This window comes from Agelaius phoeniceus, chromosome 3, assembly GCF_051311805.1.
Source record: "Agelaius phoeniceus isolate bAgePho1 chromosome 3, bAgePho1.hap1, whole genome shotgun sequence".
Lineage (NCBI taxonomy): Eukaryota > Metazoa > Chordata > Aves > Passeriformes > Icteridae > Agelaius > Agelaius phoeniceus.
In genome coordinates, this window is record NC_135267.1 from 48,815,665 (window position 1) to 48,841,076 (window position 25,412).

Genomic DNA, 25,412 nt, shown 5'->3' on the forward strand with positions numbered 1-25,412 from the left:
GACTGGAAGGGACACTAAGAGAGCTCACAGATGATAAAAAACTGGGAGGAGCTGTTGATTCCTTGCAGGGCAGGGAAGCCCAGCAAAGAGACCTTGACAAATCAGAGGATTGGGCAAACACAAACCCTATGAATTTCAATGAGGGAAAGTGCTGGATTCTGTACCTGGTTTGGGGCAGCCCTGGATACACAGACAAACTGGGGAATAAGATGCTGGAAAGCAGTGCTGTGGAAAGAGACCAGGGGGTCCTGGTCAATGGCAAGTGGAACATGAGTCAGCAGTGCTCTGGCAGCCAGGAAGGTAAGCTTTGTCCTGGGTTGTGTCAGGCACCATGTCAACATATACCACAACCACAGAGAGAAAATAGGTTAAAAAAGCAGCAATAAAAAATTATATTTGAAAAAAAGAAAAAAGATTGAGTAGCAGTGCAGTTCTGCTAACTTCTGTGTTCACTGCTCTGAAATCTTGATTTCAAAACTTATATATTTCAGTAAATATCAACCTGTAAGACAATTGTAGATTGAGAAAAAAAATGGGGAATGGGGACACTGAGGTCTCTTCAATTCGAGCACCAGAACTAACTCATGAATCAATGAAGGGGGCAGGCAGTAAAATCCTTCTTCTGTAAGGGTGAGAAAGTTTTAAGTTGCTCATATTTGTAGAAAAACTATAATGAATTTTAAGTTAAATCCAAATGTTCACTTGCTATATTGCAAGCTTTGCAAGATGACCATATACTGATTTCACGAACAGCAAATGAATAATCTTTTTAGGCAGATTCTGATGGTGGAAAAAGTTCTTGGACAGTACAAGGCATGTGACTGCAGAGCTTTAAACATTCACATTAAAATGCGAGTTCATACAATGAGGTTATTCCAGCATCCCTTCACCCATTTATTCAGCCTGTTGAAATCTCACTTGTATACCCATACATGTGTTTGCACCTCATGTAGGAACTGCTGGAATGTGTGGAGTCAATGAAAGCAGCACAGTTCAACTTGCCTGTTTGCCAGGTGCCCATTTAAACTCACTAGGTACTCACAACAGGTAAGTCTGCCTAATTTATAAATTTTTCCTCTTTGGAGGTCAATGATGGACAAAAGACAACCACATGCAATTTTTTTTTTTTTTAATAAAGATAAAATTACAAAAAAGGTAAAATCAGCTCAGGAAAGGCAAATTACTTTAATAGATCAGTTTAGACATTTAACATAATAACTCACATCCATTTTTAAATACTATTACATAAAGCATGGTGAAGAAAGGAATTTCTGCCTCATAATTAGAAAACTCACAATACAACTTGCCAAAAAACAGAACAAAGCCGTTTGAAAATAAATACAGTCCATGCCAAATAGTACAAAATGAAATCAGCAGTCTCTCTCCATACGAACACTTTTCTCCTTTTGGGTATTCTCAGACTCTAGTATTATGTTCTGCAGCTGATGAGAGGCTATCTTTTGTTCAAGGGTTGCTGAGCTGTTCTGATTTTGCTCTGTACAAAGGCAAAAAAAATATTGTTTTATTTTTTTAATTAACTGATTTAGAAATGCAATTTTAAATTACTAGTCATAATTCTAAAATATTTAGTATTATGAGGAACTGAAAATGACCTCCACAGAACTGAAAACTATTACACAGTACTGACTTAACAAACACTCTGCAGAAAATGTCATTATTAATTAATTAGTGCTTACCCTTTGGCATCTGTCTTTTCACCACTGCTGTCCTTGGCTTTATCCTCCTCCTTAACATCTGAAAAATCACAAGATTTTAAATATACCAAAAAATGCAAGAAAGCCTTAAAATACTTAAGAAGTAAAGACCATGACCACGTTTATTATTTTGTTTGTATTTCTAGCCAGAGGAAACTGGCTTTTAAAAGAAGTCACTAGTTACATATTAAAGTGTAGTGTTAAATGCATCCATCCAAAGGAGAGGTCTGGGCACAATGCCAAGTGATTCAGAATGCCTCAAGGCAAGGTCTCTCTCATTGGCCATAATGATGGCATGCAGTAATGAGACCTGGAGTTCCCCTGAGCTCAAGATGTATCCAGTTCTTAGAAAAATCAAGAGTCCTTGGAATTACACTGTCCCCAGAAGCCTATCTGGTGTCTGTTCCAGAGAAAACAAGCTGGCTCACAAAAGCAAACAGGAACAAATGTTTTGTCCAACGTCTATTTTTTCATCTCTATTTTCATTAAGTCATACAAATCCCTGGCTCTAAGACTTCAACTTGTGTGGAAGAAACAGTAACACTTGCCTGAAAATATTGTACTAGTCTGAATAACTGTATCTCGAAACTGATTAATTTAAAATAGATGATTTAAAAATGATGGAAAAGAATATATCATCTCAACAGCGAATTAACTGTAACCAGATAAAACATCTCTCTCCTGGCAGGACTGACATTTGCAGTTCTAAAATACAGGATGGAACCTCACTGCAGTCCTACCTGCTTTTTTGTCCTCAGTCTCTTTTTTGTCTTCTTCTATTCTGGCTTTCTTCGCTCCTTTCTTATGATCTGCAACATTTCGTCGTCCACCTTCCCCTTCATCTTCAGAATCTGAAAACTCTTCATCACAGGCTATGCGCTTATCAGATGCTCGAACTAGGATTCAGATTTATGACATTTATTAATCAAAAAGTCCAACTACAACAGGCCTAATAAAAAAGAACTATCAAATTAAGAATGAGTAGTAATATACTGTAATCATTTACTCCTGATAAACTACATTAACAAAATTATCAAAACCACTTATTTTTCAAGATACCCTGGGACTCACACAATAACATCCAAAAAGCAGGTTTGTAGAAACACAGTGGGAGGGTGGGAATATTTTAACCATGTATCAAATAAAACTTCAAATAATGAAAACTAAATCACAGGAGAAAAAATGATTTCAACAGTTCAGCAAATGGATGGTGCGCTAATAAGAGGTTATAGAATTATTCTAATCTCCATCAAAAAAGACTAAAGGTAGCAGGAAACTCTTGGCCATAGCTCAAGAGCAGCTCAAAGTTCATGGAAGGGTTATGGTAATAAAGTCAAAGGTAGTGTCACAAATATGGAAAATCTTTGTCTCACAACAAAGAAAATAAAAGGCTTTTTTCCCTTTAAATACTGTATCTCATGTTACTTCAAAGGGAAACATAGTTTTTGTCTTTTGTTAGTCACAAATAAAGTACTGTTTCTTTAGTTAAAATTCATTAAGTCTTCTGAAGTATCTATTATAGATTTGAAGTAGCCATGCTGTTCCATAAGATGCAAAAACACAGGGCTCTTCCAGCACTTCATTAGACCCTTTAAGAGGTTCAAATGTGCACATGGATGCCACCTTAAAAACATCAAAAGTGGCACACCAGAGGGAAAATTTTTTATTCAGGAAACATAAGGGCCAGTCTTCCAATACTGCACACTACTACAACTTAGGTTCTGAGCAATTAAATCCATGACAACTATCTACATGTTCTATCATGAAAAGATATTTCTTACTAGAAATGCGTTTGTCTGGATCTTCTCCATCCTCATCTCCACTGTCTTCATGAACAGCATCTTCAGGAATGGCCTGCATCTGTACGCCAGGTGCGTGAGGTAACATGCGCAAGTTCTCAAATAAGCGTTGCCTGAGAGTAACAGACAAGAACAATTATTACTACACAGAAACTAGCATTTCCTTGGATTTCTATGAAGGTCTGAACTCTGCATTCAAAGTTAACCTGGCTTTGCTTTAGAGTCAGTTTCATTTTTCAATTAAAAAAATTAGCATGTCAAGTTCAGGAAGCTTTCTGTCCCTATGAGATCATTAGTATCCACAGTATACTTGAACATCATTTTCTTTGTACTTTACAGAAACGTATTTCAATCAACTTCAGTTATTAATTCCCCACAGGGTCAGCACAAGTACTGCCCATGTGGGCTAAACTGGTGTCAGTACTACTCTGTAATAAGCTAGAGTATCAAGTTAGATAAATGCACTATTCTCTAGCTTTTTAGAAAGACAGATAGTTAAAAGCATGAAGACTTCCCAACTGTGAACAGCAATGACAAAATTAATTCATCTGGATATGTTTCCTTATTGGCTTTTTCAGGAAGAATAGAGACAAGTTCTGTCTTATCTAAGCAGCCTGATGTGATAGATTATATACTCCAAAGCACCATGTGCCAGAAAAGAGGATACTGGGCTTCTTTTGGGACTCAAAACTATCATTCCAAAGCACAAGTAGAAAGGCAGGCTTGGGAAGCATCAAATATCAGTATTTGCAACAATTATCTTAGCATTCTTCTGCACAATTTGAAGGGCTAAAGGGTAACTGGTGCTTTTTTGGAATCTTTAGAATCTCTGCCTCTGTTTAAATCACATGACCTGGCAAAGTAGTTTTGCCATGAATGGCAGCTCCCTAAAACCAGGTGTCTGTGAAAGCACACAATGAACTGAAGGAGGAGTCTCCAAAATTAGTCATTGATCTTGTGGGTGCTAGTACAAGACAGTGAGACTGTGTTTTTCCTATTGAGAGAGAGCAATCTCTGCCTGAGATTGTAGCAGCAAGCTTTGCAGCCTACTTGTACCACAAAAGCTCAACAATATATACCATACATCAAGCAGCCTGGCAGATCACCAGCTGGAAAACTACATTACTGCTGAGAAATTTTGTACAATTATATTAACAAAAAATAAAAGGGCTTTTTCTCCCATCACACATTATAAACTCCTTTCATTTAATTGTGATTGATATAGTTGTGCTACGAACACCCATCATAGTCTATATACCAATCACTTAAAAATTAGTATTTTAACAGCTTTGGTGAAATTTGCAATTTGACAGTTTTAAAGGTTATAGCAGGTGTTGGCAAACTTATACATGCAATTTCACATCTTTATTCAGCTATTTTTAATTATCAAAAGAATTTGTACCATTAACAGCCTGTTAGAACTCGGGGCAGGAGTGTAAGTTTATTCTTTTAAACCCAGAGCAAGGACAAACCACAGTAAGCCAAGAGTACTTCAGGCTAACCAATTGCATCCTACCAGTTCAGCACAAAATTGGTTTTATGTATGCATTACTTCACCCCTGAAGTAAAATATTCGTTTCCAGTGAAAATGTCAATATGAGAGGAGGAATAAACTAAGTATCAAAAGTGGCACAGCCTAAAAATACACAACCACCATAGCTTATGAATGAGCACTGATCAAACCTTGTGGATTTGTCAAATCACAGCTACTCAATTGCCTGCACACATATCACTGTTTCTCCAGAGTTTTGAATTTTCGAGCTCACATATGACTTTTTATTTTTGCAGCAGACAGCTACAAAGAATAACATTCTCAGTCCATGTTTAGATATGGAGCTGAGAATTAGAAATCCTAGTCATCATGGCCCACCAGCTTCTTTCCTGGCAGGATAAAGTTTCTACAAAATTAGAATGGGAATCTAAGTAAAACAGTCATCTTTTCAGATGCTGAAAAAAGGAAAAATCCAAGCTGGGTCATAAATTTTCATATTTATAGTCATAAGACTTCATAAGCATGCATTCTGTTGGAGGAAAAGACTTCCAAAAAACCCCTGACAGAAATGAAAAACATGTCAAATCTATTCTAGTACTTATTTTTAGTGAACAGGGAAAGGTATACAGTTTTCAAAACTGCCTAATAATTAAACCTGTGGAGAAACATGACCCACATGACCTACTTGATAGATAAGATAATCATTACTTACTTGATCTTCTCCATATATTCTGGTGTATTCTGATTAGTCATATTTGAAGGACTAATATGAAGCTTGAAGTCTGGTCCAAAATACTCAAAGTAGTCATTGTATGGCAACTCTGTAAACCAAACACCAAGACAACTTTGTTACCCAAAAAAGATTTTAAACATTTTAAATAAAACAGTAGATTTAACAGGATTTTACTTAGAGAACCATCAAACCCTAAGCGTTCAAACAAGCAATACTTATCATCTGGACTCCTCAGTGATTTTCCTCTAAATTATTCAATAAATGAACTTATTTGCTGGCAAAATGCAAAGAGAAAGATCTACTGCAATTACACGCTGAAAAACTCAATAAAAATTTGAAAAAATAATTAAAAATTATAGCTCTGCAGGAAAAAGAAGATTAATTGATGATTTCTTGTGTTTTCAAAGTTAGTCCAGTTTGAAAGGTTTAAGCGAGCCATTCAAAATATTCCTTCAGGACGAGCTTTAATATTTGGCAGTTTTTTATTAGGCAGTTCAATATCCTTGCTAAGTGCTGGACATTGGTTCAGTGGTGCTGACTGGTTCAGTCTGTCTGTTTCCCTCCTTACCCTACTTTTTGCATTTTCACAGAAAAAGGTCCCCTGACTAGAACACTGAACCACCAAAATGAAGTTGATGAAGACTACATAGCCAGGACAACAGCTATTTTACACTGTTATATTTTGCAGTATTTTGTATTGAATATAACTGTATCTTTCCAGATAAAGTAAGAGAAATATTTTAAAAAATCCAGAGAACTTTTAAGAAATAAGACACTGAAATCCATCTTTAATTGTGCCTTTTGTCTTTCTTCCTTTATGATTGTTACAGGATAAGTCATGTTGGTTAGGCGGACAGAAAGCAGACAGGAAGACTAAGTTGCTATTGCAACATTTAGAAATGCATGGTTATTTCTCAGAACAGATTAAAGATGGCAGGGACCCAAAAAGTAGATAGGAATGTTAGAAAAAAAAAATCCAAAAAACGTCATATATATATATGTAATCCACTGAAAGGGAGATGCTAATGGAAAAAAGAAGTCCCAAGATAAGGAACTGCTACTGTGTCTTCAAAAGCTTTGGCTGACAAAGAATATATTTTGACATTAAAAACATGTATCTTGAAAGGCACATTCCAAATAGTCTTTTCTCACTGACAGAAGCATTCTGCTGAAGTCAGATAGAAACACTGAATCCACCAAGAGATAGATGAATAGCAATAGGTTATCAACAAAAGTTGCGGTTCAACATGCAAACTGGCAGTAACTCATTTGCAACAAATCACTCCAAACAGCAATTTTATGTAAATGGCATTCCAAAAGCATATCCAGGAGCATATTGGTCAGAAGTAAAAGGAGTTCAGGATCTTTAGGGATCTTCCTCAGAGAAATTACTTCAGTATTTAACTATTCCAAACCAGTCTATTTGTTTTATGTGGTTTTAAATTTTAAGATAGCTTGTATAGCCAAAATTGAGTAAAATGGAAGAGTGGAAGTCAATACACTTTCACAGGTACTTTTGTCAGATAAAATGAAGAAACAGTACTTTTGCTATGTAAAATGGACACTTGCACAGTCAATAATTTCTTAGGTACACCGTATCTGTGTTGTACAACTTACAGGTTGACACCAGTACAATCAAAATGCAGTATATGTTCTTTCATAATGATGATATTCATATTAGAAATACTTACAAGAAGGGTTCCATAAGTTTTGTATTTTGAATTTTCGAAAAGTGACTTAGTAATTTAAAGCTTTTGTTAAGGCATAAAAAAAGCCCTAAATACTTACGTTTATTTAGTGCATAAGATACTGAAAATTTATTGGCTAAATCCTAGCAATAATTTTCTACCTAGTTTATTCTAAACTGATGCATTACAGCCAGATATACAAATATCTGCTGTTTACTTAAAATCTCCCATGATTGTTTATATATAAAATATTAAGATTTACCATTAGGAATTTCACAATCTAAGGCAACAGCAGTTTCATATGTCCAGCATCGAGCAACATTACGAATTGTGTAGCCTCCTCCTCCTAACATCAGCAATGGCAAGTTAAAAGTCTTTACAACTTCCACACATTTAGCATGACCTGTAAAACAAAAATAGAGTTGACAATATATGGAAGATATTTATTAAACAGAAAAATATATAACAAACTATTTAATCAGACATATGCAGTCACACTTAACAAGTAAGAACTGAATTGATTCAAACAGAGATGTCTCCCCCTAGAGCTAAGCACAACCTCACAAGAAGTCAAGACCTACAGATTAGAAATGCACAAAACACAATGAACATCATCCACCCCAGGCTTCAGAGACTTTGCATGATTGTTTATTGCTGTTCTGAAATGATCCTAGAGTGTTTCGTCTTTTCATAACTGATGTCATACACAGTGACAAATTTAGGCACAACTTCTCAGTCAAATGCCATGAGGGAAGAAGGGAAAATAAAATCAGTACTTGGTCCTTCCTACTTCTAAACTTGAACCTGTATTAGAGGTTGCTAAGTCTTGCTTACAGAGTGAACTGGTGCCAAGACAGTACACACTCCAGGGAGATACAGCATACTGAAAGGCATCTGTAGGAGGCAGCAGCTCTCTTGCTTTCCAAGAAATGTAAGATGGAAAAAAATCTGAGCTGTATGGGCAACTGAAGTAGCTTTGCCACCTGGTGCAAATCAAGAAAAGAACCCTGAAACACTGCAGACCCAACAGATATTATACTGCATTTTGTTGCCTACAAAACTCTAATTGTCACATTAAAAAAAGCCTCACAAAACCAAGAAAACTCATTATTTAAACAGGCTAGATTGAAGGCATACCAACAGTTTGCTATACATTTAATATTTTGTCATTTAAAAATTATAATAACAATAATAACAACAACAGTAACAGTTTTGCTACTTGCTAAATAACATCCCAATTTAGAGAATTAAAATTGCAGATAGCAACTTAGGTAATACTAAAATAAATTAATTCCATGAGAATTAATTAAAATTATGGTTAACATATAGCTCAGTATAACAAACACCATTATAAATTTAACGATGCAGTGAAGTATTGTCATTTCAGTAATACCTATTTACACCCAACAAGGTGTTTGATGTTTAGCATCTGTAGTCCTACTAAGTTGACTACTAACTAGTTTTATTTGCCCATCCTTGTAAGTGTTGATGCCTTGTAAGTTCTAAGATGACTGTTGTCCTGTCATTCCAGGACACTGTTTTAAAGCTACAGAAAGCCTGTACATAGAAGAAAGGGTATCACTTGAGTGGCCAGGAAGCACATGGAAAACCATGCTTCTTAACTTTTTTAGATGGACAAAACGAGAGAGGCAACTTCTGCATTTCTTTTGGCAATCCCTGTATAGCAAAGAAAGAAGTGATTAATCATAGTAATGAACAAAATCTTTGTGACTCCAGTCCTCATCATGCAAGTGTCTTGAAAAACAGTATGAAGGTCAGAGGTTTCTAATAAGTAGAAAGTTACAGACAACAAACAGACACTTCTCTGCTTACCTTTAACAGTAAGATTAAAGCATCCCAGTCTGTCCCCAGACAGTGAATCTGCTCCACACTGCAATACCACAGCACTGGGCTGGTACATCTCCATTACTTTAGATATAATCTATAATCAATATAAAACAGTGAGTCATTAACTGACATAATGAAAACACAAAACCAGTAGTTTTCAGAGAGCTTAAAAACAAGAAACAAAGCACTCACTGGTTTGAATATCTGTCCATATGATTCATCATCTATACCATCCCTCATTGGAAAGTTGACAGCATAGTATTTGCCTTTTCCAGCACCAATGTCCTACAAGCAAAGATGACAAATGATTTAATACAAACACAGAAACACATAGTATGGTATCATGAAAAAAAGCCTGCACAAGTCTGCTGAGCTATTCTGTACCATTATACATATCTGCGAGGGATAAGAGGCAGAGTTTTCTCAATTCCTGTTTTCCCACAAAACCATTTTAGAGTGTAGTAGTTGGACACCAAGATTAAAATAGCAATAAGTACACTAAATTTTTTAATTCAAAGATTTAAGACAAAAAGACAAATCAAACCAATCAGTTTAATCTGGTAATAATAGTTAAGCAAACAAAAGTATGAAAACCAAGAAGAGCAAGGTCCGTGTTTTCAGTGTTGCATAGAAGATTTGGTCTTGGATAGGTTTTTAAAACCATGTTATTGCCCTAAACATAGGATGAGGAAGTAGCTGCATCAAAAGGGAAAGAAAAAAATCCAATAGGGGCCACTTACAGAAGTGCTCTTGAAGAAACTGAGATGTCTTAAATGAACAAAAAAACCCCAAAAAAACAAACATGCAAATTATTCTCAGTTCCATCAGGGGTCAAGCCAGGAACTGTAGTAGCTTATCTTATCAGCTTTCCTAGACAATCTATGTATTAAGAGAAAAGGTTTATTGCAAATAAAAAAAAAAATCAAGTGAATACACCCTGAATCCAACCACTCCTATTTTGATGATCGCCTTAAAAGCTAAAGATCTCAGCTTGACACACATTCCCATTTCTTCCATATATTTCATCACCAACAGATAGACAGACAGCAATGCAGAGCAGTTAAGTGGAGCAGACAGTAAGAATTAACCTGTTCAGTCTGACTGTAAACTATTTCTGCAAACAGCAGTTCTGCAGAAATATCCTAGAAAAACTACAGGTCATGTGTAGCATAACCCAGCAACACAAATACTAAACTTCTCAACACTACCTACTGAAAGTCATTGACTTTTCCCTATTCCTGAACAAAGCCTCCTTAGCAGAGAATGTATCAAGAATGTGCCACTTCCAGTAACCAACCTTTACTGAGGGTGTGAGGGGGAAAGGACAAAGATGTGGAGGGGGACAAGTGGCCCAGTGAAGCACAGACACAATCTTAACAGTTGACTTTTTTTAGCCATAACACATTATTAACATTTCATAGTATTGCAAGATGAGTGACACTAAAGACCCCTGCTGAACTCAACTCTGGCTGAAGTACAAGTTACCCAGAATTTCCCAGAGTGAATCATATTGACTTTCACATGCTGAATTTTCTGAGGTGATCACAGAATGGCCAGAATTGTAGGAAGGGACCTCTGGAGATCATCTAGTCCAACACCCTGATAAAGCAGATTGCACAGGATCACATTCAGGTGGGCATTCAGTATATGCAGAGGAGACGTGACAACCTTGCTGGACTACTAGAGTGCTTCTGTCATCCTCAAAGTAGTTTTTCCTTATATTCAGATGGAACTTCTCGTGTTTCAGTTTGTGTCCATTGCCCCTTATTCATCAGATCCCATTCTTTTGACACCCACCCTTGGGCTATTTGTAAGTATTGATGAGATCCACTCTCAGTGTCTTTCCTTCAGGATAAACAGGGCCAACTTCTTTAACCTTTCCTCCTAAGAGAGGTGCTCCAATTGCCTCATCGTATTTGTTGTCCTCCACTGGACTCACTCCAGGAGCTCCATGTCTCTCTTATACTGGGGAACCCAGAACTGAACACAGCACCCCAGATTTGGCTATGCCAGGGCTGAGCAGAGGGGCAGGATCTCTTCCCAAAACCTGCTGGCTATGCTTTTCCTAGTGCACCCCAGGATACCATTGGCCTTCTTGGCCACAAGGACACAACTGGCTCATGGTTAACTTGTCCACCAGGAGCCCTCTTTCTCACAGAGCTGCTTTCCAGCAAGTCAATACCTAACCTATAATGGTTCATGAGGTCATTCCTCTCCTTGTCTTGTTTCACAGATTAAAAAACCAAAAATCATTAAATTGATCTCATCCTAAAACACAGCAAAGTCAAATGTTCACACAACTTCCATCTAAACAGAGTAATTGTTTGAGCTACTTAGTGGATCTTTGTTGTAGCTGATGTTTGCATTAGTTTTAAAAGCTAAAGAAACAATATAGCATTCTGGTAGCCTCCCATTCACCAACAGATCAAACTGCTGCCTCACAGAACCTGGGCCACCATGGAGAACTATGGTCTCAACTGATCTATCTGTGTGTATAAATGGCAAAATTTGTGCTATCATCTAAGATATGCAAAAGGTCAAATAACTTAATGAGGACACTGGAAGTTTAGACTGAACAACGTATTCAGTAGAAAATGGATGAAAGCTGCCAAACTAGAAAACCTCAGATTCATCTACACTGACAGAGCTGCAATCACAGTATCATCCTTTGACACATGATATGTTCCTGCATCAAATAAATGTAACCTGATCAGCAAACTAGATCAGCTAACTAAAGAATTACAGAAACAAGCTGTAAAACAGCCCATTGGAAAAAACCAAGGAGATTTGGCTGGAAAAGTTCATAAAAATAACCATCAATGGCAGATCAAGTTAGCAGAAGGAAGCAACACAATACTGGCCTCCAGAAGGAACACTGACTTTTCAGAGAATTAGCTCTCCCTTCAGTTCAGTTAGCTTTGCAATCTCTGGAGATAGGAAAAATCCCTATGGCGATGCAATAATTGCACTAAAGCCTGGATGCAGACAATGCTCATTTCAAAATCCTAACTAGCAACTCAGGAAAAGAGTTTCCATGCCTGAGATACTGTTTTTCACTGACACTGCTGAAAATATAAATCCCAAAACCCATAAAATAGTCTTCCACTTATTTCAACTATGCTATCTTTTAATTCTTTGTTCTGGGTGTGGTGAGGTGAAGAGTCCACAAACTTCCCTGTCAACGGGAAGTGCTGCTTCTAAAAAGCCAAGATATCTAACCCCTTCCAAAAAAAAAAAAAAAAAAAAAAAAAAATCTTGCCAAATTCAGCAACAACAGCTTGACATGATAAACATCCGGGGCTGAGCTGCTTTTAGTTTGAAGCACCACTACCCCACCTTGTGGCCAGTCGAGTTAAACCACACAAATAAAAACAAGCTGATTTCTTCCTAAATCAATTTAGAACACAGTTTAATAGAATCTAACAACCATAATAACATTCAGCAACAACAACTACACTGAACTGAATGCTTTGCACCCCACTGCTCAACTTTCACTCACTCCTGTGCCATCTGGGAATCATCAACAGGCTGGGAAACACACTTTTCAGGAGTATTAGCTGACACATGAATATTTGTTATCCTATGAATCAGTTTAAATATATTAGGAAAACAGTGAATTCTTTCCCAGAACAGCATTTTTGCAGGCCAACTTGTTAGAAGTGTTCACAAATTTTAAAGGTTTCTAACTGTATGCACAAACTAATGTGCAAAGTTGCTAACACCAGAGGAATGCCATATCCCAGGAGTGTCTCTGATAAAAGAGATTTAATTTATGAGTTTGAAGTTAGGAATATATTAATTCTAATACTCTTTCAAGCTGTGAAGTGGAACAAGTTCCTGTCCTAACAGACAAGTATCTAACACGAGCAATGACTAACTTAAAATTAACGTGAAGGGCCAGGAAAATTGGTTTCCTGTCTCAGCTTTGCCAGAGATTCTACAACAGCTTTAATGATAATTCTTCATGGGCAAATGCTCCCTCCTCTCTCAGTCTAGCTATAATGCTCAGTACATAATTCCATATGGGGCATGCTAAAGTTCTTAGGTGGTGAGCATCATGAGAACTCAAAACACGCTTCACAGCATAAGAAATATTCCCAAAATGAGTCAACTGTATTACTAGTCAAATAGAACATAGTAAATTCAAACTGTAACTTAAGCCTTGTGACTGTTAAAAGGTAATCTGTAAACAGATACTTTTCACTGTAGCTGCAGAATTGAAATGCACAGATAATCATAAATATACCACACTGTCTTCTTAGAGACATCTCCAAAATCTGTGTGAATTAAACTAATAATAATGGAAAAAATATTTCAGCATATTTATCCAGAAGTGAAGGTGTTAATTTCATGTAGAAATGAATATTTTAGTTCTCTACTATTCCGTATTATTTTTCCTAAGATTCCTCAACTCAATTATCACTCTAGGCTAACATTTTTTCTGAAAACTTACTGTTGCATACCATTATTGGACATAGTTATTTTAGTGAAGTGCAAAAAAAAGTATCTACAAGGAAGGCAGTAAGAGGGAATTTATCACCTAATGAAATTTTATATTCAACCTTACCCTAAGGTCCCCTGTGCCTGGAAAATATTCACCATACTTATGGAATGATACTGTCATGACACGATCTGTGGTATAAAATGCTTCTTCAACACCATCACCATGATGGATATCAATATCAATATACAACACTCTTTGGTGATACCTAGAAAGAACATATAAGAAATACTCATTATCTGTTATACTGAGAGCAAACAAGAAAAACACTAACAAAAAACCCCCCCAACCAGACACAAAAATCCAAGATTATGATCGCTGTGATGATTTTGGTTGATGTGACCATACGCTCTTAGAATTCTTGGCACGGTTTGAAAAACATTAATAAGTTTATCTTCATCAAAATAAGGAATTTAGTATTCACCCCAAACTGTCTCATTCTGTAGAAACTATACCTCATGCTTCTGCTGACATTGCTTTGTTGTTCACATCTGCTGAATTCACCCCCTTCATTAACCCCAAGGCCTTTCTTTCTGCCTTCTCAGTAATTACCAAAACAGTCTGTGTTCCATAAGCTCACAAAAAATAAATACTTATTTTCCACTGACTTTTCTTCTTCACCTCTCCAGCTTGTAAAGAAAGGCACATTCTTATTTTCAAATGTATTGCATTTTAATTTGCATAAATTTATTACACTACTGTTTATTGTTTTCTTAAATACTGCAAATTTCAGGACAGTTTGAGATGGATAAAGAAATCAGTGTTTTATTTTAAGCATTGAAACACTAGAAACAACAAGTATCCCTTAAATTTTATGTTATCCAGTAAAGAAGAAAGTCTGTCATCAGAAGATGCATTTTCATCATGCTTTGCACAGTACTGAGAGTGTGAGCACCCATAATTTCAGGGACAGTTTCCCACGGTTACACAACCCATAACTACAACATGATTCTTTCCTTCCTTCACAAGCACATTAAACTAAAAAATTCAAGATTGAACCACAGAAAATTATATTTCATAGACTGCAGACAGCTCCTGAATATATGTTGCCCATTAAAATGAATGTCTTAATGTGCTAATATTAACTAATCTTAGTGTCTTTAGAAACATTTTCCATCTCTAGATTTCCAGATTACAGCTACTTCCCTCATTCATCACCAGCAAAATCAGCTGTCCTACTCACAAGAGTGAAATACCTTAAACATTTTTTCTAATAAATGGGATTTATGTGTTATTAGTAGGGATACAGTCCTCTGAAGCAGTAAAAGCAACACTCAGGACTTGAAATTTTAGTGAAGCATTACTGTTTCAAGTCAGTTATATGAGATCACTCTTCATTCTTCCTCATTTCTTATTTTGCAGTCACAGCACCACAGCTGCTACTTCATTATTTATTAAAACTAGCCATATTAATTTATGTAATAATCCAAGGAAGCTCACTGCAAGATCTTCCCTGAATATTCCTGTTTGATTCAGTAACAAAACAAGTGACAGGAAACAAGAAGACATATTGTGAAACCAAATGGGTGTAAGATTATGAGTACAAATTACTGCCTTAAGGGATCAGGGTAGTGATCCATCTAGCCCACTCTTCTGTCCCCATGTGTAGCAAAGGGAGACTTTACAGAAATATTTACAGAAAGCAAGTAAGCCTGTCCACTTTCTGAAGTCCACTACTCTAGACCTTCCCCACCATCTAGAATTACAGCATATGGTGTTTTACAGGGTGCATTGTTGCTTGGATTTATCTCCTATTAGTTATCTTTTCAGTTTGCCTGTATTTTATTATGAATATCTTGCTGAAGTCAAACCAGGCAGAGCTTGGAGCTTTCTTAATTGAAACTGTAAAAGTTCAACATGGGCTATGAAAACTCACTCAAATAGTAAGTACAATCCATACCTTCAAACATTTAAATAGCTGAATTCAACACTTTCTATAATTTTAACTTGTGCCTATCACAAACTTACTTCAGTAACTCAAGGATGGCAAGCACAATATCATTGACATAACAGAAACCAGATGCCTCCGATTTCTTGGCATGGTGAAGTCCCCCAGCCCAATTGACAGCCATGTCTGTTTGTTGTCTGTTCAATTTTACTGCCCCAGCTGTAAGAAGACACACAGAAGAATAAAAGCAAATGGAGTCAGAAATTTCTGATTGCCTTTCAATTTGCTACATAAAATCATATTTTATTTTTTAAATAAGTTGATTTAGAACAAATCTCTTACTGATACTGAGTGAAATACTTGATATGTCTCATATTTTACAGTCTGTAACTAATAGGATTATTTTAAAAATATACAGAAAACCCGTTATATTTACTTCATTTTTAGATGCACAATCAAAATTTTAAGTTGCTGATATCAACCCAGTAAAGCTATAAAATAGTAGGCAAACAACCTATACTCACCAACAGAGCCTCCAGTTGACAGCTGACAAAACTCAAACAGGCCATCAAACACAGGACAATCTTCTCCAACATTAACTGTATAAGAAATGTAGTATTTTTTAAATACCATTGCAACAGCATTGATATATACATGGATAAGACAGATGCATTATTCATTCAGCATTTTAATTACTTATCCCCCATTTCATTTATAAGGCTAATTTAAACACTGAAAACAGAGTCCTAACAGTGTAACTCCAAACTAGTATTTTTTTATTTTCTTTTAAGATTATTTTTAGTTTCTATAGGAAGATTTGTCTCCTCGTTGAAAGAAGAAGTTTGATAATTTTTAGATTTTTGAAGAAATGCTGATTAACATAGGTCATGTTAAAAAGAGTCCAATTACTTAGAAAAATAATTTGCTGGCAATAAGGCATCATAAAGAGGTTACAATACTGCCTTTAAAATTGATATAATAGCTGTCAAACTGCATTCCTAACAGTACTTGGAGCTTATTCCTATAATTAAAGGAATAAATTAATAGAAAGGGAGCACAGTGAATGATGTACAATTTTTACTATCTCCCTCCAAGAGGAATGAGTTCAAGCCTTAGTATTAGCAGCAGTATTTCACATCTAGAATATGCTCTGTGAAAGGAGAGGCAAAAATCCTTACATATGCTTAAAGAACATTTTTGTCAAGATGACTGCTTTTCATGGAAAAGTGTAGCTAAAGGCAGGCACATGCTACTTACTCTTGTTACAATATTTCTCTGTACTGGTGGATACTGAGCTTCAAACAATGCTAACCATAAAAGCACGTACACATAGACTTAGCCTGATGTTGGCACTTACATCTCTGCATTTGCTTGCTGTACTCAGACATATTGTCAGGCCTTATTGATCGGAGAAATTTGATGTATTCATCACTATGGTACTTGGTCATTTCCTCAGCAGTTGCTTTGTGGGGTCGCTGATAACAAGAACAAGTTAAAGAAACAAATCAGAGTGCTCTGCAAAATCAGCTTTGTTAAAACAGACAACTTGAAAGAAGTCCCACCTACTTTGAAGGGAAAATGGTGAAAGGAAAACGATAGTAGTAGTGTTTTACATAAAGCAAGGGCTACTCTGTTGTGATATACAACTGCATTAAATACCGCTTCACTTCTAAACAAAAGAGCCCTAATACACTATTTACATATTCTCTATTTTCATTACCACCTCTCTCCACTTACTTGCATGACAATACTTGAAGCTCTTTAAAAATAACTTAAAATGCTTCAGTGGACATCATGTTGCCCATACTTACATAAATTTCCATTTTTCTGTATAAGCCATAGTTTAGCAGCAAGTTGTGAGTCATTCGGATTCTGTGAGGTTTCATTGGATGTCCTTGTCCATAGTAATAGTTTCCAATATCACCTGCCAATAATGCACAAAAGAATAGCTATTAATTTTACAAAACAAGTTTCATTGCTCCTTAATTATTCTCAGAAGATAAGCAAACAGGTATGATTCCAGAAAACAAACAAACCCCACAAAGGGAGTACTGTCTACTTCAAAAAGAACACAAGGGAAAAAAACTGCTGTATGTCAGAAACAGAGGGAAAAAAGAAGCCAAATCTAACACTTGGACTACAAGCAGACAGTAGTGGGAGAGCAAAAATATATGTAAGACAAGGTTTCAAATCAAGAGTGCCGTTCTGGCCCAATACTGGGCTAGAACTGAACAAAAAAATGGGAAACAGAACTGAAATCAAGAGGAGAGGAGACACTACTGATGACATTGCCACATAGTATCACGGAAGCCCACAGTATAACAGAAGCCCTAATAAAATCTACCATTTTGCACAAACTGAATTTATGATACAATCCTCAGCCTGTTTTTAACTATTAACCCTATTACACCCAGAAGTAAACTCCAGATCCATTGTGGCAACCACATGCGCAAACTTTCACCAGACACCTGCTGCTGGAGATCCACAATAGTTTAACAAGAACCTTATAATCCAGATTAGCCTGATACATTGGGGACCAACTAAGCACACAATTAAGATAAAAAATTTGACACTCTTTTCCAAGAAAGGAGTAGCTGCTATCATGGGCTAGCAGTAAGTTTTCTTCTGAGCTCAGCTATTGTTAGAACACACAAAACCCCACTTTGAGCACTGACATTCTCAATACATGAACCATTTTAAACAGAACTGTCCCTGGAAATAGCAACAAGCTTATAAATTAAGTCCAGTTGTCAATGGCTTTCAGCTGGAGATTTCTAAAACACCTCTTCACTACAGCACCTCTTTTCTTTTTGACCCAATTTCCCGATAGGATTACTGAACTTTACCTTCTTGAACTTTTTATTTTTCTTTCACATCCTTCAACATGCTCTGCCTTGTCCACTGGGAACAAAAGAAACACTATTTTCACAATGTCATACTACTTTGTAAATTTATCAGTCAGAGGTAAGAAGCAGCACTACTACAAAACAACTTTAGTTTCACCTCTTCAGCATGGGCTTCATGGAAGAAGGGTAAATGTCAGCTTGCAGTAGCATCACCAGCTACCAAGAAAAACAAGTATTACAGTAAGATTAAAAGTTTCAAAGCATTCTAAAATCCTTCAAGCTTTCAGTTTTCAAAGAGAGAGTAAGGAGAGTAAGGACACTTAAGAAAACAGATGTAACCTAATGTACCATAAGAAGAAGTAGAAAAACTACCCTTCAATACCTAGCTCTTAGCCATCCCATAACAATAGAAATACCAAGTTTTAACGTTAAGAACTTTGAAGAGTTTGGACCTTCTAACTTGGGTACTAAGTGGAAGAATAGCACTTTTTGTCAGTTACTTATTGCAAGCCTATAGGTTTGGTCACACACAGGTCAAGAGAAAAAGTAGAAAGAGTATAAATAAACTCGTTCCTTCCAACAAAAATATTTTCAAGCACTTTACAAAAGAATACCTTATATATTTGAGGTTTAGGAAAAAATCTATCACAGCTCTTTGAAACTAATGCCTAGAAGATGAAAACCAACCATTTGCTAGCTCCACTTTATGTTTTGAAGTTACTGTTAAGTCCCAGATTTTAAAAAATCTTCAGGCTAGTAAGAGCTTTAAATTTTGAGATTTTTAGGACAATAATGATTATAAATAAAGTGATATTATTGAGGGAACTTCCATTACAAATGCATCTGTGGCTTAAAAATGGAGGTTTTTAAGAGATCATTTCAATTTTAACTACTTCAGCTTCTATAGTCATCACTGACATTTTATTCAGAATGCTGATGGATGGGGAAGCATACAATTAAGAATTATTTTATATCTTATATATGATGCAATTTTTGTATTATTTTTCTCATATGAAATAGAGAAAAAATAAAATTAACAAATTTCCTAAATACACTTGCAACACATCCTTCAATATACTGCAATTAATCAACTAAACAAATTTTAGCTTATCCATAGTCTATGTGCCATACACTGCAGCAAACAGTTATTTATATAAATCAAGCACACTTTTTAGCTTTCATTTTTTTTTTACCAGAAAAGAGAGTTTTAAAAGAATTGGCACACTGGTAGATTTAATGGGAGTTTATTTGTCAAACAGAAGATCTGTAGGTGAGTATCTGGCAGAATCCTTCTGTATTAGAGGCCAGCAATAGTGATTAACAATAGATATCAATATCATACACTTTAGCAACAGGCAATACAATACCATTTATATTTTTCAGGTGTTAGTATCACCAACAAAAAAAGGTTTTGGCGTTAGCCTCATAAAAAAAAAATTCTTAAAGCATATGGACAAAAAGCCCATCAAGTATCAAGGGATTAGTGATGCCTATACAGGCAGGGGTAAGGAAGGAAAAGATAAAAGATCCTCTTTCTTCATTAGTACCTTGATTTTCAACCAACATCATGAAGGGGACCCATCATGGAGACATCATACTGTGATGAAGGTAAAGTTGTCAAAAGTGTCTCATCCTTTACCTAGTGAAGAAAGGGGTGCACTTCCTGGTACAAACACTCCATCCACTGATCCTGAAATTTATATATCTCTTCTTCATATGTCACAGCCTTACTAGAGCACTATGGGAAGAAAAGCAAGGTGTAGCAAGAGCTAGTATGTGTGAGGATGGCACACCTCACTCACTGATGGAGCTAATTAGCTCTGCACAAACCTCTGCCAGGGTAACTCTAAAACTGTACATAAAACTGTATAATGAGGAACAGGTACAGAGAGGCCAAGCTCACAAGATCATTACTGAAGACAGCATGAGTACTTGACTTTACACTTACCAATATAAAGATAAATTCTTACTGACATAGAAGTAAAAATCATACAGAAGAGTTATGAGCACAGTGTATCACTTACCAGTGTGGGAACACATGGAAAACACAAAAAAAAAATAATGTAACTGAATGAGGAAGAGAAGGGAAAAAATGCAAAGCAAACGTGTAAAACGTGTAAATTCTGCAAATCTATTAATCTTTCACAGCAAGGCTTCAAAAATTGAAATTTAGTGTTTTATATCAGTAAAAATGCCAGCTAAATGACTCCCATTGAGAAGTAGCAACATATAATCTCTGGAAAGTTGAGTCCTTAATTAAGGAGAGACAAACCAAGTGCCCATTTAATACTATAGGAGTTTACTGCTCCACACTGTTCACTATGTGATACAGAAGACCTACCTGAAAATTGTTACACATGTTGTCATGCTTTGGGTTCAATATATGTATTTATTTTTTAATTTTTTTTTTCTTCTCAATTCATGCAAGTTACATGCCAAAATGATGAGAACTATCAAATAAAAATAAACCCATGATTGCTTTGATGAGCATAGTTTTAGACACCCGCTTGTCTATCCAGGACTTGAGAAAGGCCTACAGAAAATATTCTAAACATAAAAAAATAAAAGAGGCTACATGCCCTAAAGGAATTTTAATTCTGCCCAAAACCACACAACTAACAAAAGCTATGTCCCCAAAAAAAGTATTAGTTTCTCCAGTTACCATGACATACAGAAAAATAACACCATTAAATTTATGCATTACAAAGCAGTCTGAAGTGACTGACTTAAGAGACAAGAGATGACATCTACACTTGTTTTTTAATACTTTGTAACTTGTATGTTACATTTTAACTGATAAACTGTTATGTACATGGATCCTGCTTATTTTAGGTATAGTTACCATGAAATGATGAGGTATTTCAGAACTGTACTATGCAAAGAAACCTAATTGCCACAATGGAAACCACATGGAAAAAACATATCTTAAGAGCAGCAGTTACACTGAATTGACTTCAGCGATACAAAGGGGTGAACTCATGTAAAGCTGAATGTAAAATAAAAGATCATCAATGCCTGATGAGTCAAACAAACAGCTACTCAAACAGGCCTAAAATTATGGCACTAGCTTCTGAAGGATTGGACATTTTGTTCTGGTTTTAAAGTTAAGCAGACAGCAGAAGAGTAGCAAAAATCTGACTTTTGACCCCCGAGCAGAGACTGGACACCATCACCATGTTTGGAAGGCACTGCACAAAGTACTGATGACTTTCTAGAAAACACCCAAGTTCATTTTATCTGCAGATGTAAGCTTTAATGAGAAGTACTACTCAAACAATACCCAACTATAGTAACACACTGCTCTACTAAAACAGGTTTGGTCTCGTCTTTATGGGTGGAACCAACAAACTGATGCAGATCTCTCAAATTTTTCATGAAGGTAGAGCCTTTTGAACACCCACACTAAATTATGCACCAAGAACCTATCTAAACAATACTGCTAGTGCACTGGCATGGAATAAATACACGAACTCACAGTAACCACACCAGTTGCTGCATGATTCTCTAGAGCAGTGCTGGTCTATGCAGGAGCACAGAGCTGGAAAGACCATCTGGGGCCTGTTCTCACTGCTGTGGGCAACTGTACAACACCTTGGAAGAGCTAAACTACCTGAGCCACAATGCTGCAAAACCATGACAAAAATCTGAACACACATGGTAAGAGACTAAACTAAAAGCTATGATAGCCTTCCACATCTAGCATGATTCTAAGCAGTGTGAGCAGCACACTTTGCTAAGCTGTATCAAGACCAGAAGCATTTATGAAAAATACTTTAAGTAAGATCACATAAGTATTTTAATTCATATTTTAATTAGTTTTTCCCTTAGTATTCTGGTTTAAATTTAAGCAAAATTCCTGACCTGAGCATGATCACAAGCAATGAAGATTCTGCAAACTGGATGTGGTTGACTTTCTATTACAAGCAAACTCAAGGTAATGAAATCAGGCTTTGTCTACTCAAAGTTTATTGGTTCCAAGTACAGTATGAAGGCTATTAAAAGTATTGATTTAGAAAAAAAACCTTAACAGCAATACACTGCGAAAGTGACAGGCTAATTTAAAAATGCAACCTTAAATGACAATCTCATCAAGTTTCACAAAAAGCAGGGGGAAGTTTATTGCATCTCAGAAGAAAAGCATATGTGCTTTTGGAACTTTTCAAGACTTTTTAGTCTGTAACTTTTAAGAAACAGTAAAAGTATGTGTGGAGAGCCAATTATGACCCAAAAAAGGGGAAATTTACTTCAGACATTACATTCCTTTAGAGATCTACCACTACCTCAGTATTTTTTTGTTTAGGTTATTTAAGGCTTCAAACACTCCCTTCACTGTGATTCAATGGCTTTGCTGGTACAATAGTTAGAAATATTCAGAATTGCCAGATGAACCACATAGTAGCATCAGGATATTTATTTTAGGTGTAAACTCTAAAATTTCTTCTAATAACCCTTTTTCCAAAAGACATGTAAAATAATTGTTGGATTTGGCAACACAAATAAATGAGACATCAAAAATATTCCAAAACGGTTTCTATCACATATAAAATATTTATTTTAAGGCACAACAGATACTATTTTCTCTACATTATTAACTACATTTATCCCAGTCTACAGATGAACTGTAACTGCTTTAAGTCACCATTATCATGCCACCTCAAAACTTGTTCCTCTTCCAGTTTCTCCCCACTCTGCACAAGCACAGCTTTTTTGGCTGTTAAGGGAATCTAATGCTAGCATCGAGTACCAAAATCCAGTAATCACAGGAAAACAATATCTCAACATCTAGTAAGCTACCTGACTTTATCAAAGGAAAAAAAAAGCAATTAAAAAAAAAACAAACAAAAAGGAAACTGCTTTTTAAAAAAGGCAAATATTTTTAGAGAGAAAGCTTCTAAACTATCACTGTTGTTTTTCTTTCAGCAAGGCGAAAAGTTATTCCTCTTCCCTAGGAAAAGTAAGATCCTAGCCTCAACAGAAGTATCCCTAACAGGGGCCTCCTTTCCCCTTTAGGCTGAACAAAGAACCAGTGCTAGCAACAAAGAGAAGGGGGCGGCAACCACCACTCTGCCTCCTTTAGTGTGGTTTAAAAAAAAGCCAAGACAGGCCCCACAAGATCTGCCATTTCCAAAGAATAGCAGGTTTGCTACAGGAACACAACCTTTGTTATCTTGAGTGGGTTTAGTCACTTATCTTCACTTCCAAAATGGTGAAAACACCAAAGGTCTACGGATGAACATCCTCAACCTCTGTTTCCTGGCTACTACCAAGACCAGCCTCAGATGCAACCGTACAAGATTGTTACAATAGGAGGCAATTTAATCAAATCTCTTAACTAATCTGCCCATCCAGCTCACCTCCCAGTACAAAAACGGCTAAATAAATTCAAGCTCAAGAAGAAAACTAAAAGTTGTTGCTGCTGCGGCCAGAGAAAACCGCAAACAAGTTGCTGAAAATATCTCAAACCAAGCACTTTTTCGCCACGACCGACAACGCAGCTCGCAAGCCCCCTCAACATACAAGTGTGCAAACTCAGAGGGCCTACATGCAACTCAAATTCCACTATTATTAAACACCCACGCACACAACTTTCCGCGTTTTGCGGGAAGAGAGGCTCGTGGGAGCCAGACCTCTGCTCTGATCCCTGCTGGGTTTGGGGATGGGGGAGGAGGGGGTAGGGCGCCCCTGTCCCTCCGTATCCCAGACCTCGGTACGAAAGCCCGAGGCAGGGAAAGGCCCTAGCTCAACAATCACCAGGTGCCAGAACTACACATGGCCTGGACTTTCTTTGCAGGGGAGGAGCCAGACAGAGCAGCGGCTTCAACGCCTCCCTGCTCAGCGGATGGAGGGGAGTGTCTCAACTTTTCTTCTTCTTTTTTTTTTTTTTTTTCTTTTGGGGGGGTGTGGAGGGGGTGGGGGTGGCGCGCGGGCGGGTGGTGGGTAATTTGGGGGTGGGCAACAATAGCCACAGCACCTAGCCCCGGGCCCGGCAGACCAGGCAGCTCCCGGACCCCCCGACCCGCACCCCACTCCACCACCCCCGGCCCCGCCGCCCCACGGGGCTCAGCAGAGCCGACGGCAGGAGCGGGGCGCGGCGGCGCAGGTGGAGGCGGCGTGGACCCCCGCCCGCCATGGGGCCGAGCCGAGCCGGCCCGGGCCGGGAGAAAGGGGATTTCGTCCGGCGGGGCAGGAGCGGCCGTACCGGCGGGGGCCGGGGACACAGCCCGCCCCGGGCGGCCATTAGAGGGGCGCCCCCCCCGCTCCTGCACGCGCGCTCCCGCGCCGGCCCTGCTCACCGTCGTAATAATAGCAGACTTTCTTCTTGCCGCCGCCCTGACTGTACGCCATAGGGCTGCCGCGCCGGGGCCGTGGGCAGGGAGCGGGAAGCCGAGGAGAGCGAGGAGCCGGCTCGGAGGGTGGGAAGGAGGGGGCGGGAGAGCGGGAACTCGCGACGCCGGGACCGCCAGCAGCGGGAGCGGGCCGGACCCTCGGCAGCGGGAGGGGCAGCTAGTGGGACGCGCCCAACTCTCTGCCGACGGAGGGAGGAGAGAAAAAAAGGACGAGGAGAGAACGCACGCGAGCGGACGTGGGCTTCTGCCTGTTTCTTCGTGATAGCTTTCCTTAGTTATACACAAAATTCAGAGAAGAAGCCAAGGAGGATTCTTCATAAGAGAGTTTTTGGAGATAACTCTTTTCTGGCCCACCCCCTTGGTGCACAGTGGTACCATCCGACGCGGGTGTCGGGGCTGTATCCCCGCCCCCAAGCGGAGTAGTTTGGCGCATGCGCGGAGCCTCCCACAGCGGCTGCGGCGGGAGTGGGAATGGGGAGTCCCCGCGCTCGGGCCGCAGCGGGCCCGGGCCCTGCGGAGCACCGGGGCCACGGCGAAGCCCCTCAGCCACCCCCA

At 37.8% G+C, this 25,412-nt stretch overlaps 1 protein-coding gene across 1 annotated transcript; it reads right to left on the reverse strand.

Annotated features, from left to right (window-relative positions):
* Positions 1-1,166: 1,166 nt before the first annotated feature.
* Positions 1,167-25,019, reverse strand: HDAC2 (histone deacetylase 2). The gene is made up of 14 exons (XM_054629470.2): positions 24,804-25,019; positions 17,476-17,588; positions 17,022-17,139; positions 16,189-16,263; positions 15,745-15,883; positions 13,843-13,984; positions 9,468-9,560; positions 9,261-9,369; positions 7,690-7,830; positions 5,719-5,827; positions 3,497-3,627; positions 2,456-2,611; positions 1,698-1,755; positions 1,167-1,495 (listed from the first exon to the last, which is right to left on the reverse strand). Exons 1-14 carry the CDS (start codon positions 24,853-24,855, stop codon positions 1,465-1,467), a joined length of 1,467 nt encoding a protein of 488 aa, XP_054485445.1. The 5' UTR covers positions 24,856-25,019; the 3' UTR covers positions 1,167-1,464.
* Between the last annotated feature and the right edge of the window lie 393 nt (positions 25,020-25,412).

What these genes read in the sequence shown, in the direction of transcription:
- HDAC2 (XM_054629470.2), bottom strand. Translation starts at nt 24,855, where the DNA reads ATGGCGTACAGTCAGGGCGGCGGCAAGAAGAAAGTCTGCTATTATTAC. An exon ending in ATGGACAGATATTCAAACCA is followed by an intron (nt 9,370 to 9,467) that starts GTGAGTGCTTTG and finishes TATTGATTATAG; the next exon opens with ATTATATCTAAAGTAATGGA. An exon ending in GAATATATGGAGAAGATCAA is followed by an intron (nt 3,628 to 5,718) that starts GTAAGTAATGAT and finishes TGTTACTCTCAG; the next exon opens with GCAACGCTTATTTGAGAACT.